Source organism: Mesoplodon densirostris, chromosome 7 (assembly GCF_025265405.1).
Source record: "Mesoplodon densirostris isolate mMesDen1 chromosome 7, mMesDen1 primary haplotype, whole genome shotgun sequence".
Taxonomy (NCBI): domain Eukaryota; kingdom Metazoa; phylum Chordata; class Mammalia; order Artiodactyla; family Ziphiidae; genus Mesoplodon; species Mesoplodon densirostris.
The window spans coordinates 9070083-9084553 of NC_082667.1; the positions used below are offsets into that span (position 1 = coordinate 9070083).

Below are 14471 nucleotides of genomic sequence, written 5' to 3' on the forward strand. Positions count from 1 at the left end.
ATGGAGCCTGGCGGGGACCACCGGAGCCGGAGCGGCGGCGGCAGGGGCGGCCCCGGGCCAGCAGCGGCCTCGGCACGGGGCCGACGGCTGCCGCCCGCCGGATCGAGCGGCGGCGCGGAGCCCGAGGAGGACGACGGCGGTAAGAGTTGGCTGGGGCCGGCGGCTCGGGCGGGGGCCCCGGCATGGGGGAGGGGAGGGCTGCGGCTCCGGGCTCCGGGCCCCTCTCCTCCGCCGAACAAAGGTGGGGACGCGGGCAGGGCGGCCGGGGGCGCCACCTGGCGGGCGCGGATGGCGACTGCAGGGCCAGCGGAGGAGCCCCCCGCCCAGCTCCCGGGGTTGGCCCGCGGGGCTCGGGCGGATCCCCTCCCCCTTAAAGGGCCCCGCGGCCCCCGCCTTGGAGGCCAAGCTGGAGGGGCCCCAGAGGGCCTGGCCAGGCGCCGCGGGGCTCGCGCTCTAGGCTCTTGGACTTGCGGCCCCCGCCCCTTTCTCTTTCAGACTCCCAGGTGGTCTCCCTTATCCGGCTGTCTCTTAAAAGTCTGCCCAGACCTTTGGTCCCTTTCCGGGCTTCCCACCAGAGGAACTGAGCTGGGACTCCGCTGCTTTAAGTTGGGCTGCCCTCTCCTCTGTGGCCTTGCCTAGAGAAAGGAACCCTTTTTCTTTTTCCCTACGTTCTCCCTGGGAAAGAGCACGGCTTGCGCCTCTTGGGGACCTACCAGTACCTTCCCCACGGCGGGCAGTTCTTAAAGGGATGGGCTCGCCCACAAAGGCATACACCCACTCCTGTCCGCGCGTTATCCCCTCCCTTCTTTTCAGAAATTTTGCCACAATTTGTCAGCTATGGGGGACCAGCCAGTCCTCTTCGTTTGCTCTCAGAGGAGACTGTCTTTCTTCATCCCTCTGCTTCAGGGTCAACGCCTTAAGACCCATGAAGCTACTGTCCAGGCTAGGGAGACTCAGCCCTAATCCCCGAGCTCCCCTCCCAGAAATTCCCCATCCCCTTTTGTTTTTAAAGAATCCCAGCTCCTCCCCTTTTTTCGGCTCTTAAAGCGCCAGTCCACCTTAGACTAACATCCAGCGCTGGAAGGATGCTCAGAGACCAGCTAGCTTATCCAGTGCCTTTGCAGACAAAGACGCTTAGGCCCAGAGAGCGGACATGACCTGTCAGAGGTCACAGAGCAAGTTACCAGTGAAGCCAGGAGTCGAACCCAGGTTTCTGACTCTGAAACTAGTGTTTTCTTTTTCTTTGGATCTACTTACACCAAAACCAAACAAAAACAGTGATGACAGGAGCCCTCTCTGATCCTGCCTTTTGTTTCCCAGACCGGGGGATTCTCCACTGGGAGAATGACCACACCTGTCTATTCAGCCTATTTGTCCAGGGGACCCTTTTCTAAATAAAATAAGGTCCAAACTGTAGGGAAAGTGGGGGACTGCTCAGTGTCTCTATTTGGCAAAAGGGAACACCACTGGGTTGGTGGCCTCTCCACTGACTGCCCTCTGATTGCTGGGCAGTGGCCGGCTCCCGGCCAGAGCAAAAAATAAATCCCCAGAAAGACTTAATGGACTCCAGTGGGTGGTGGCCACTCCCTGCTGCAGAGTCTTCAGTAGCCACTCTGGTGGCCCTCCTGCCGTCATTCCCTTTCAGTCATCGGCTCTCCCAGACTCTAGGAAAGTCAGAGTCCTAAAAACTCCTTTCTCTGGAGGTGCTGACAGCTTTGTCATGGGGATCCCTCCTGTGGGTCTCTAAATTTGGGGAACTGACAATGCTTAGTGCCCTTTAAAATAGGATTCTCAGGAGGGTGTATTTGAGGCATTATTGGAAAGAGGGAGAAGATCATCTTTGGGTGGGGCCCTCCTGGCTGGGGCCTTGGGCAGTGGGTCCCGTGTGCAGCCCTGGATGCAGACAGATGCCCCCTTTGTTCTTCTCACCCTGCTGTGGCTGTAACCGCCAGGGCATGCTGCTCTCCTGGCTGTACCCCTACAGCTCTCGTCCAAAAAGGGTGCCTTGCAGAGCCTGCTGCCTCCTTGGTCTTCACCTTATTTTTTAAAAAGTCAGAGCTGTGCCCTGCATTCTTTTGTTCTTGATCCTCTCTCAAAGGGGTCTTGCTCTTTGTAAAGGACCAATGTTTTGACGCCCTGCTCTACCACCTCCCTTTTATTGCTGTTGCCATTCCCTTTCCTGCCCCTGAATGACCTCTCTCCCACCTCCCTTCTCTTGCAAAACCGAAGCCCTAGGTTCTTTCCCTGGAAATCGGAGATTGAAAAACTGTCTCCCTTTCCCCCTCTTCAGGGCAAGATCTTCAGCTGGAAGGGGGTGCCTTGGGGACCTGGGGGAGTGCCCCCCTGCCCTCCTCCAGGGCCAGGGGACCAGCATCCTCAGGCAGGAAATACTCAGACCACTGTGAGGCCCGGGCCTCGAGGCCTGGAAAGAGCCGCATCCCTGGCCGTGACCACCGGCGCTACTACCACGACCACTGGCGGCTGGAGTACCTAATGGACTTCAACCCTGCCCGTCACGGCATGGTGTGCATGGTGTGCGGCAGCTCCCTGGCCACTCTCAAGCTCAGCACCATCAAGCGACACATCCGCCAAAAGCACCCCTACTCCCTGCATTGGAGTCCCCGGGAGAAGGAAGTCATCAGCAACAGCTGGGATGCCCACTTGGGGCTGGGGGCCTGTGGAGAGGCTGAGGGCCTAGGGGCCCAGGGGGCTGAGGAGGAGGAGGAGGAGGAGGAGGAAGAGGAGGAGGAAGGGGCCGGCCTCCAGGCTTGCCCTCCCAAGGGCCCAGGTAATGTAGGACATGGGGAAGCAAGGGCCTGGGTGGTGGACGGGGCCAGGTGGGGACAGCCTGGGCTTCTTAGCCAACTAGCTGGTTTTCTGGAGCAAGTTATTGCTCCTTTTTGGGGTGAGGTCTGTTTATTGGACAATAGTGGGGGAGAGACAGTGGGATTAGGGGGTCTCCAGCGTCCCTGACAGCTTTGACATTCTGTGGTTTTAGAAGGATCCAGGGAGTGGAGGCTGGGGAGAGAGGCTGGGGAAGGTCTGGGAGCAGAGGGCACTGGAAAGGTATGACTGACAGTGAAGTCTAGGGAAGGGGCTAGAATGTGGGTCTGGGGGAGGAGTCGGGTGGGCTGAGGGTTTGTGTTCAGGAGGATTAGGAGATGGAGGAGTGAAGACCTGAGGGGAGAGGAAGGGAAGGGTAAAGCTTAGGCAGAGGGCTCAGAGTCGGAGTGAGGGAGAGGCTTATGGATGGAGGACCTGGCTGTGGTGGCGGGGGCTCCCCCGGAGGGCCAGCATCTCAGTTCCTTCCCTTCCTCCAACCCTTTCAGGCAAAGCCCCAGCTGGTGGGGGTGGCCGGCGCCAGCGGCGAGGGGGCTCAGGGGCACCCCGGGCTCGGCGTCGGCGCCTGTCTGCCTCCCGGAGGGCTGGGGGCAGCAGGGGGCTGGGTGCCCGGCGCCTGGAGCGGAGGCTGAAGGAGTCCCTGCAGAACTGGTTCCGGGCAGAGTGTCTCATGGACTATGACCCGCGGGGGAACCGGCTGGTGTGCATGGCCTGTGGCCGGGCACTACCCAGCTTGCACCTGGATGACATCCGTGCCCACGTGCTGGAGGTGCACCCCAGCTCCCTGGGGCTCAGCGGCCCCCAGCGCAGCGCCCTGCTGCAAGCCTGGGGTGGCCAGCCCGAGGCACTGTCTGAGCTCACCCAGTCCCCACCAGGTGCGAGGCCCATCCCAGGGCCAGGACCCCTTCATATAAGGGCTGCAAAGTGAGGTCTGTGGCCAGAACCGGGAGGGACTCATCCCCCCCTACACACACCCCCCCCCCCGGGAGGACTCATTCCCCCCCTACACACACACACACACACACACACACACACACACACACACCCCGGGAGGACTCATCCCCCCCTACACACACACACACACACACACACACACACACACACACACACGGGAGGACTCATTCCCCCCCTACACACACACACACACGCACGGGAGGACTCATTCCCTCCCACACACACACACACGGGAGGACTCATTCCCCCCCCTACACACACACACACTTCTGCGCTCTCTCTCTCTCTCTCTGGTTGGGCCCTCTAGCTTAGGGCTGGGGAGAGGAGCAAGGGACCCCTCTGTGTGGGTAAGGGCAACCCAGCCAGCAGGCTGAGCCCCTCTCCCTCACCCCTTCCCCAACAGACGATGACCTCGTCCCCCAGGACCTGACCAGAAAGAGCCGGGACTCGGCCCCCGCTGCTGGAGCCCCCTCCTCTCAGGATCTCAGCCCCCCAGACGTAAAGGAAGAGGCTGGCTGGGTCCCTGAGAGGCCCGGGCCGGCAGAGGAGGAGGAGCTGGAGGAGGGCGAGAGGGTGGGGATCCCGGGCCGGTCTCCGCGGGGCCGCGACCACCGCCGCCACTACCAGGAGCGCTGGCGGCTGGAGTACCTCATGGAGTTGGACGGCGGCCGGCGCGGCCTGGTGTGCATGGTGTGCGGGGGCGCGCTGGCCTCGCTCAAGATGAGCACCATCAAGCGGCACATCCGCCAGCGCCACCCGGGCTCCACGCGCCTCAGCGGGCCAGTCAGGGCCCTCATCGCCCAGGAGTGGAGCGAGAAGGCCGCCCACCTGCTGGCCTTGGGGCTGCCCTGCCCCGAGTCCCCCAGGGACCCTGCCGCCCCCAGCACAGCCGCAGCCTCCGAGGAGGGGGGAGGGGAAGAGGAGGAGGAGCCAGAGGAGGAGGAGGAGTGGTGGGGTGAGCTGGCGGAGGGCCAGAGCAGGTGGAGAGGGAGAGGGGCCAGGGTAGAAGGGGGTGGGGAGAGTGGAAGGTCGAAGGGGAGAGGGGAGGGTGGGACAGGGCAAAGGTGGGGGGTTACGAAGCCCAGACGCTCCAGTGCGGTCCTTTGTTCCGCCCTAGGCGACGTCCCGCATTCCCCTGGAGAACCGTCGGAGCGGCCCGCCGAGGAAGAGGAGGACGATGAAGACGGCCCAGAACCCGGGGGACTCGCTTTCCCACCACTGCCGCCGCCGCCGCCGCCGCCGCCGCCTCCCCCGCCGCCTCCCCCCCGCAGCCGAGAGCAGCGGCGGAACTACCAGCCGCGCTGGCGGGGCGAGTACCTGATGGACTACGACGGCAGCCGGCGCGGCCTGGTGTGCATGGTGTGCGGGGGCGCGCTGGCCACGCTCAAGGTCAGCACCATCAAACGGCACATTCTGCAGGTGCACCCCTTCTCCATGGACTTCACGCCCGAGGAGCGCCAGACCATCCTGGAGGCCTACGAGGAGGCGGCACTACGCTGCTACGGCCACGAGGGCTTTGGACCGCCCGCCCCGGCGCCGCGCGACGGCGGCGCGGACCTCAAGGCGGGCGCCGTGTGTCGGGCGTAGAGGACTCGCACTCGAGGGGCCGTGCCCGGCTGGCTGTCCGGCTGGGAGCCCCAGCTTCCCGCGGCCCTGGCCGCTGCCGCTGCCCCCCGCTGGCCGGGCCGGGCGGAGATTCGGGATTGGGTGGCGGTCTCCGGCTTGCGCTCGGTTCCAGAGAGTTCCCCAGGCTAGTCGGGGCGCCGCAGGAATCGCGCTCTCTTCTCGGACCCGGAGCCCAGGCCCTCGCCGCTCAGGGCCTCACGTTCCTGAGAAGCCACAGCGTTTGCACGGAGAGCTTCCGGGCCCCGGCCGCACCCGCGAGGGGATCCTGTGCCAGGCCGGGACGGGGGCACTGACAGTCAGTATTAGGGCCCCAAGTAGGTGGGGGAGGCAGAAAGGACGCACCGACCCCTTTTCACGGCCGGGGGTCCAGCTCTCAGAGCTGCATGTCGGCAGGCACGGCTCCCCGGTCGGGGCGGCTGCTGCCCAGTCGTTACTGGCTTGCTCGACCGCTCCGGGGCCTGGACTGCGGACGAGGGCCTTCCTCGGGAGGAGAGGCAACGGGGTTGGGGAGCCAGCCCGCCAGCCCGCGGTGAAGGCGCGTAGTACAGCGGGTGGTCGGGCGGGGCGGTTGCCCGGGGCGGGGGTGGAGCTGGGCCGGGCCCCGCCTGCTGTGCCTGCCTCAGGGGCGGGCTCTCCGAGGACCGCCCCACCCGCCCCCTACCACGGCCGCCCGCACCGAGATCTTGTAAAGGGATTAGCACTTTTTTCCTTTGCTCCGAAGGCCTCCGTTTACCCTGAGCTCAGTCAGGCGCTCCCGCTTCAGCGCCCGTCAGTCCGAGCCCGGGGCACTGGAGGTCCCGGCAGTTGGCGTTCTGTTCCTGTCCCCTTTTGTACGCGGTGGACGCGCCACCCGTTCTCAGCCCCCAGGGCCTGGGGCCGGGCCTCGGCCTTCGTTTCTCTTCCCCGCGGCAGCGCCAGGTCCTGAGGGGCCGGGAGTGGGCCCCACGATCTCCCAGGCAGGTCCGAGAGGGATGTGTAGATTCATTCTCCTGTGGAGAACAGGTGGCCCCAAGATCAGGCCCTTTTTGCTCTTTGTATTTTATTTTGAAACTGTATTTAATGCTTTTATATGAGAGGGGGAGGGGCGGGAAGAGAGCTGTCCGTCACCCTTATGTGCAAATGTCTTATTTATTATGCGTGTATCAGAGATAAGCTGTGAGGTGGTGGAGGAAGGACCTAAAGGGAGGAGGTGCGAGGAGGCGCGGATGGGAGGACCCCAAACATCATAGACGAATGTGTGTCTCATCGGGGCCCCTCCTCGGAGTCTCTGGCACCCACTGTCTGCTCTTCACATAGGCCAGTTCCTTTGGTCTTAAAGCCTGAGAGTGGGGAGGTCAGCGGGTTGGGACTTCAGGGCTGGGTCTGGAGGGGAAGGGGCCCTGGCACCTGGGGCCAGGAGCTGCCTCTGTGGGGTGGGAAAGCAGACAGCAAAGAAGCCTTTGCTCTCATCCCAGTGCCCCCAGGCCAGAGCCCAAGGTTCAAGTGCCTCAGGCCCAGTCCCCTCGTTTCTTCCTGATTGGGAATTGAATTTTATACCACGGATTTTATAGCATTTTTATATAATTCAAGATTGTCTGAGTTGGAAGGACCTTGGAGATCTAGTACCTGCCCCCACCCCTTTCACAGATAGGTAAAATGAAGCCCGGAAACTGAAATTATCGCACACCAGGTAGGAATAGTACTAGGACTAGAATAAAAATCTCAACTCCCAATTCAGTGTTCTTTGCACTACACTACACGGCCTCCCAATCTCTGGTAAGTTAAAATTTCTTTTACCGTCAGGCCTGCCGAAGGATGACCCGTGCTGGGTGCTGCAGGCCCTCAGTGCAGTTGTGGCCTCCTGGGGATGGCAAAGAACGGCACACTTCCTTGTAAAGAATGAATATTCTATAGGGCAGTCTTGCCACCACTGGCTTCAGCTGGAGGGCACCAGCAGCAGCCTTCTCCATCAGAACTCCCCAAGTAGGGCTGACTGCCGCCTGGCCCAAGGTCTCTCTACTGGGCAAGGCTCTGGTGTTGCGTTGTTGATGCCACCAGGGGTTCAGGAAATCACTGCATGGGCGGTCAGTGGACTGAAAAGTGAATTCCTAGAGTGTCTGAACCTCCAGGTTTTTTGAGACAGTATTAAAAGCTTCAGAACAGGGATTATGGATGGCACCAGGTTGGATACTGCCATTTTTTTATTTTCCTTCATGCATGTGTTCAGATCCAGAAGGAGTGTTGTGCCACTTTTGCTACTCTGCCTATTCAAAAACAGTAGGCAAACTGGGGCAATTATTATAGTCATCCAAGCCCTCTGCCGAAGTTCAGGTAAGCCAGGGCAGAGAGCAGGGTGGGAATGGTTTTTCCCTTGATAGGGAGAGGACTTAGGAGGGCAGGAGTGGATGTCTTTATTAAGCAGCAGCCCCAAGCACTCCACTGGTTCTCAAAAGTGGCCACCAGAACAGCATCATCCCGTTAGGAACTTAGTAGAAAGGCAAATTCTTGGGCCCCTACTTGTAGATCAGAAACTGGGGTGGAGCCCAGCAGTCCGTTTTGAAAAGCCCTCCAGTGATCATGAGGCATGCTGAAGTTCTGAGCACCAATGACCTAGAAAGTGCCACTGCAGTGATTACTACTTTGCAGCTATGGCCTCATGAGTTAGGAGATTAGGTGGTCCCCATCTCTAGGTGCCTCCTCCTTGCCTTGGGAGTCTGATATGAACAGGTGAAGTTTCTTCATGAATATTTTTGTTAATGGTATGCTTGCTATTATGGCCAATATGTAAATGTTACTCTGAATACATATTTATATACCATGTTAGTGATATTATTTGAACATTTGTATGCGTATTTGTGAAGTTGTTTGCATCAGTTATTTTTTAAAAATTTCAGCCTAAGTTTTCTAAGAGGTATGTTGAATAAAATTTTAAAATCCAGCTTAAGGGTCATGGCAGCCTTCATCTTGGGAAAGAGCTAATCCGAGACAAGTTCTTTCAGCAAAAACCCGATGGAAAAGTTTCCATTTGCCATGGTGATTGACTCTCATTTTAAGTACATTGTGACTGAGTTATAGGCTGCTTCATGTTGCAGGTGGGGGAACCTTCCTAGGTTGGTGTAAACTGGGACAACAGACCCCTCTGGCCCCCTTCCATTCATCATCTTTTTCCTAAGGTCATCTCTTAGAGGGTCTCTTATTTTCTGTCAGAAACCAAATGCACAGTTTTGCTCTACTATGGAAATTCTACAGTCTTGGAAATCATTACCAGTATCAACTATTAGTCTCTCTTTTAAAGCCTCAAAAGTGGAGTGGGGATGGGGGCCAGTGGAAGCCTTGTTTGGTTCTTACTTCACCCAAACTGTGTATAAAGAATAAAGTTAGCAGAATGACATCACAGTCACTGTGTTTTTTTTAAATTATTATTTTTATTAATACCACATCAATTTGCAGTTTTACAGGAACCAAGATTCAAGCTCCTTAGGCGCTACTGTACTTTTATGTTGCACGCACATACACGCACACACAGTTTCATTAGTAATTTTTCACCTATAGATTTTTCTTAAAAAAACAAAAAATTCTTGTGTGGCACAAAGATCTGTCCAAATTAATCTAAACACAGCACTAACAAAACAAAGAGCTAGGTGTGGAGGCTTCCACTGCAGAAAAAGGTCCTTTGGAGGGGAAGCCCAAAAAGATGATCAGTACACTTACTTCCTGGGAGGGCAAAGGATGGGGATGGAGAATGCGTTCCCTACTATGACATGAAATCAGTTAAACATTTCAAAAGGAAAGGGGGCTAAGAAAATAAGAGAGTGGAGTAAGGCAAGGGTACCTTTTACCCATCTAAACTCCTAAGTAATTTCCTCAACAAAGTAGAAGGAAAACTTCCTTCCACTACCTTCTACAGAGCTGCACTACTTTGGGACTGTCAAACACTGTAGCCTTTAAAGTCACCGGTGCTTATTCCCTCTGGATTATCACGACTATGAGTTACAACCTGAAGGAACTCACAGATGATTTTCTTTCAAATTTACTGAATTTTCATGTTGGAAAGGGAGGAAGACACTTATAAGTCTCAAATGGGAATCAAAGATTCCCAAACGCCCTCCATCTGATGTCAACGTGAACTGTTTTGTTGTCTTTTAATTGTGCACGGAGCCTGTCAACACAATCTGGCCCTGCCTGATCACCCTTACCTAAAGCTTCTTGGACAACACTCTCAAAAGGTACCCTGTACCACTGTAGAGGTGCCAAGACATTTTATGTGCCTGAAAATGAAAGGAACCCTCAAACAACACACACCCAATAAGCTAGCCTCCAAGTTAAAACTCCATATGAATCACAAAATGCACTTCCTTACACAAATCTGTGATCTCTTAACCACAGACACAATCTCCTCTCAAGCCAGCTCAGCTTTGGTCCTTAGGGGAAAACGATGAGCACAGGTTAAAGATGTAACACGTGCAGGAGGAAAAGATAAAAGAGAAAAAAGGCCTTTGTGTTTCTGTAGTTCACCTCTTGAGAATGTCTCCCCACCATGGACTGAGACAGGATTACAATAACTCAATAACTGAGGAGCCCACATGCAGATTAATTTTTTTCTCTAACAAGTTTACAGCAGTGTACAGCAGTTACAGACATTTATTTTATAATAAGAAAAGTACAACCATATTTACTAAACTTGAGGGTAGGAAAGAGGGAGGAAAGCCCATTCAGGAATAAGCTCTCAAACTAAAGCTCAGAACTGGTGTCCGAAAGAGATGACACAGACCCCATAGTCCCACATGGTGGAGCCTTTCCTCTCCTAAGGGTGAGCGGGAGTCGCAGCAGCACCCCTGTGCACTCCTTCTCATCCTACTTTCCATCTGCATTCTTGGTTATCGGATGGCATTCTGAGAATCAGGAATTACCACTATCGACTATAAGTTATTCATAGAGTTGAAAGTTATATCGTTAAATGAAGAATAATATTAGGGGTAGCTGCTCACATTGTGGGGCAGGAAGATGGGATCACAGGGCTGCAAAAAACAAAACAAAACAACAACAACAACAACAACAAAAAGGAGGGAAAGAATCCCATTCTTGTCCCCAGATAATTTCTTTATAAGTTAATCATTATTTCTTAACTTAAAAATAAGGTCAAAACTATGATGGAAAGCTATGTAAGACTGACTAGTCCTTGAAATTTGAATAGAAGAACCCAAGAGATGTGTTTTATTTTCCATTTTCTCCTTTACCTCCAATCTTTCCCCTCCTTTCTAGCTACAGGTAAAGCTCCACCATCATTAAGGTATTGATTTATCCTATTAATTTGATTCTTTCTTTATCCTTTCGGGTCCTAAGATATCAGTTCTTTTTTAAGTCCAACAATTCTTGTGCTTGATACTGAGGGTAAAGGGAAAGGAGGGGAGAAAACACCAAATTAAAAAAAAAAAAGCTTGGAATGCAGGCTCAAGCTGACACTGAGCACGGTTCCTTCATAGTACAAGTAACAACATTATAACTATTAAATGGTGTTTTAGTGACTGTTGCATTTCTGGTTTCCATGTACTTATTCTGCCTTTTTTTTTGCAACTCCAGGGAGTTTTGCTTGAATCCTATTAAGGAAAAGGAAAAAAAAAAAGGGTGAAAATACAGACATTAGTTCTAGGTTTTTATTTTAACACTGATGCTAGAAGACACTCCTGGATTTACCAGAGCCATGTGAAAAACACTCCCATTTCCACAGGGCTTCCTCTGGATGAAAAGTGGCAGGGGCTGAGTCTGGCCTGGGATGAGCTGAGGAGTGTACCAGGACCCATCCCCCTCCCTGTTGCTGTGCCTGCTGCCTGTCCTCTTTCACTGCCTGAACCTCCTGGCTCCTTCACTGGGGGTTCCAGAGAAGAATGAGATGTATCTAGGCATAATGCCTGCTGACTGTGCTCTACATGATGGCAGTGCAAGAGCCCATTTCTCTTGGAATGCCAGGTTACCCATTAGTGTCACAGAAGGAACCAGGAGTCAAGGGTCAAGGTCACATATAAAAAAACTACAGGAGCTGGCAATAGTTCCCCGCCCCGCACAGAACACTAAAGCTGTCCTTTATTTTGTGCACTGAGGTTACCCATCACCAAGGGTACCAAGGGACATTCACATCCCTCAGCTAATGTCAAAGCTACTCCCCACAGAGTGGGCCAATCAGCTCACACTGCTAATCAAGACTTTAGGTTTAAAGCTAAGTTATGATCATCTTTTACACTAAGGAGTAAACAGCAACCATATACAAATTTGTCCTAAGCTGCCCTTGTCTGGCTTGAGCTCCAATGTCTACCTAAGAAAGCAAAAGAGTAGGTAAAGATCCTGGCATCAAGCCAGAGCTGTCTGGATATAGTTGAGATTTCCTCTTATCAAAGCTGGAAAAAGCACTAAAATTTGGGGTGTGAAAGGTGGGAGTGTACACAAAGAGGATTTAAATGCTTGTGATGTTTTGTCTCTTGAAGAAAATCTGAAGAAAATATGGAAAACATGGAAAAATATTAACATTTTAATTCAACGTGCTGGGTTCCATAGTGTTTGTTACAAATAATTGAAAATAAAAAAGAGAAACAGTTCTGTGATATAGGGAATCATAAAAATGTCTACCAACAACTTATTACTTGATTTAAATATTAAATTGGTTAAAACAGAAGGATTTGGTAGTCTTAGAAAAAAGAGCTAGCTTTGAACTTTAATACATTGATTTACTAAAATTTTTATTTCTGAAAAGGGAGGGAAGAGTTTGGCTTAAAATTGTTATTTGTGAAAACTGGGGACTTCCGTCTTGGTCCAGTGGCTAAGACTCCACGCTTCCACTGCAGTGGGTGTGGGTTCGATCCCTGGTCGGGGAACTAAGATACCACATGCCGTGTGGCGTGGCCAAAAATAAAATAAAATAAAATAAAATAAAACTGATATTTGTGAAAATAAATGAAGGTGAGTAGACAACCACGAACATTTAAAAACCGGTGCAAGGGCTTCCCTGGTGACGCAGAGGTTGAGAGTCTGCCTGCCGATGCAGGGGACACGGGTTCGTGCCCCGGTCCAGGAAGATCCCACATGCCGCGGAGCGGCTGGGCCCGTGAGCCATGGTCGCTGAGCCTGCGCGTCCGGAGCCTGTGCTCCGCAACGGGAGAGGCCACAGCAGTGAGAGGCCCGCGTACCACCAGGAAAAAAAAAAAAAGCAAAAAAACAGCCGGTTCAAAAAGGCAGAGTGATCCTAACTCCATTGATCCTTTTTAGTCTAAGATACAAGGCATGCTTTACAAAGAAGCAGATGAAATAATTTTTAGTAAAATCAAACTATTAACCGAGGTTTTCTTTTTCCCCAGGGTAAAAATTACTTTCTTTGATATTAGCATTTTACACAGGAGACTAAAAATAATTGGGGGAAAAAAAACACATGTCATGATGAAATGTGGGACCTAAGCATACTCACTTTTCAACAATTGACTTGGTCTGATCGCGGGCGATGCCAACATAGTGATCAATCTGGATCTTTAACAAAGAAAAGCGACTCAGTTGTGGCAACACACAGATTAACAATTTTCCTGAAGGTAATTTTTTTTGTCTAGTTTAACCATTTTTAAAAAACACTATGGAATATTCTGGAAAATGAAAATAGTGCTCAGTTTTAAAAAGTACTTGCTAGGTATTTCCTTCAGAGACACTGGAGTATATAGCATTTTCTGAATACTAGAAACTGTGTGTCTAATCTATATTCTGTAATCAGAAATGTGTTTTGACTCCTGGGTGAGACTAATTCATTTAATATCAAAAAGCCATGAATAGGGCTTCCCTGGTGGCGCAGTGGTTAAGAATCCACCTGCCAATGCAGGGGACACGGGTTCGAGCCCTGGTCTGGGAAGATCCCACATGCTGCGGAGCAACTAAGCCCGTGTGCCACAGCTACTGAGCCTGCCCTCTAGAGCCTGCGAGCCACAACTACTGAGCCTGTGTGCCTCAACTACTGAAGCTTGCGTGCCTAGAGCCCGCGCTCCACAACAAGAGAAGCCACCACAATGAGAAGACTGCGCACCGCAACAAAGAGTAGCCCTCACTCGCCGCAACTAGAGAAAGCCCGGGTGCAGCAACAAAGACCCAACGCAGCCAAAAATAAATAAAATAAAGTAAATAAATTTTAAAAAGCCATGAATAAAAGTCTGCTGATGCATGACTTAATCTATCAAGAACAACCTCATAGCATCTAGTATACTCTGTATACACCACTGTACGATGCAAACATCTGTTCATACTGATGGATCCCCACAATAGCCTTAACAGTTTAAGTTTCTTTTTAGACACCAGCTTTTATTTAAGCATTTTTTCAGCTTATTTTTTTGGAACAGATCCATGTGATAAAAACTCAAAAGGTGGGGACTTCCCTGGTGGCGCAGTGGATAAGACTCTGCGCTCCCAATGCAGGGGGCCTGGGTTCAATCCCTGGGTCTGGGAACTAGATCCCACATGCATGCCGCAACTAAGAGTTCGCATGCCACAACTAAGGAGGCCTCCTGCTGCAACCAAGACCCAGCGAACCAAATAAAAACAACAACAACAACAAAACCCTCAAAAGGCACACAGCAAGGTATAAGTTCCCTTCCTACCCTTAACTCTCCTAGACATTCAGCTTCTCTCCTTAAAGGAAACCACTATTACCAGTTTCTTACAGGCACCTGACCTATAAAATTAGATTGTAAAAATGGTTAGAAAAGGATTGCTCTGAACTTCCAATGCCTAAAGAATGAACTAAAATTAGTCGTACACCAACATATCTGATTAGAAACAGACAAATGCTTACCTTGTACTTCTCATAGACAACTGGAACACTGAAAATGAGCAGTTCAGCTGTAAGACAGAATCATGAGACATGGCAAGTGTAAATGTGAGATGGTCACAAAGTCTCAAGACATAAGTAACAGGAACATTTTTCCTCATAAAATATAGGGAAACACAGATCTTCTTCAATATGAGAAATCGGGGCCAGAGCTCTCAATTAAGGACAGTTAGATACAGGTACACAGGCTTCCTTCTTTGTACTACAAATAATTTCCAAA

At 52.4% G+C, this 14471-nt stretch overlaps 2 protein-coding genes across 3 annotated transcripts in view; one reads left to right on the top strand and one right to left on the bottom strand.

Moving 5' to 3' along the window:
• On the top strand, positions 1-8796 carry ZFTA (zinc finger translocation associated). The gene is made up of 5 exons (XM_060105578.1): positions 1-139; positions 2291-2788; positions 3330-3716; positions 4199-4750; positions 4913-8796. The coding sequence occupies exons 1-5, from the start codon at positions 1-3 to the stop codon at positions 5380-5382; spliced, it is 2046 nt and encodes a 681-aa protein (XP_059961561.1). The 3' UTR covers positions 5383-8796.
• A 1227-nt stretch (positions 8797-10023) lies between these two features.
• RTN3 (reticulon 3) overlaps positions 10024-14471 on the bottom strand; it is a 62015-nt gene continuing 57567 nt past the window's right edge. For both annotated transcript variants that reach the window (XM_060105579.1, XM_060105580.1), the window contains 3 exons: positions 14216-14262; positions 12854-12912; positions 10024-10997 (listed from right to left, as the gene is read on the bottom strand). In XM_060105579.1, coding sequence (XP_059961562.1) covers positions 10952-10997; positions 12854-12912; positions 14216-14262 — 152 coding nt within the window. In that variant the 3' untranslated portion in view covers positions 10024-10951. The remainder of the gene's footprint in view (positions 10998-12853; positions 12913-14215; positions 14263-14471) is intronic.

What these genes read in the sequence shown, in the direction of transcription:
- ZFTA (XM_060105578.1), top strand. Translation starts at nt 1, where the DNA reads ATGGAGCCTGGCGGGGACCACCGGAGCCGGAGCGGCGGCGGCAGGGGC. An exon ending in TTGCCCTCCCAAGGGCCCAG is followed by an intron (nt 2,789 to 3,329) that starts GTAATGTAGGAC and finishes CAACCCTTTCAG; the next exon opens with GCAAAGCCCCAGCTGGTGGG. An exon ending in GCTCACCCAGTCCCCACCAG is followed by an intron (nt 3,717 to 4,198) that starts GTGCGAGGCCCA and finishes CTTCCCCAACAG; the next exon opens with ACGATGACCTCGTCCCCCAG.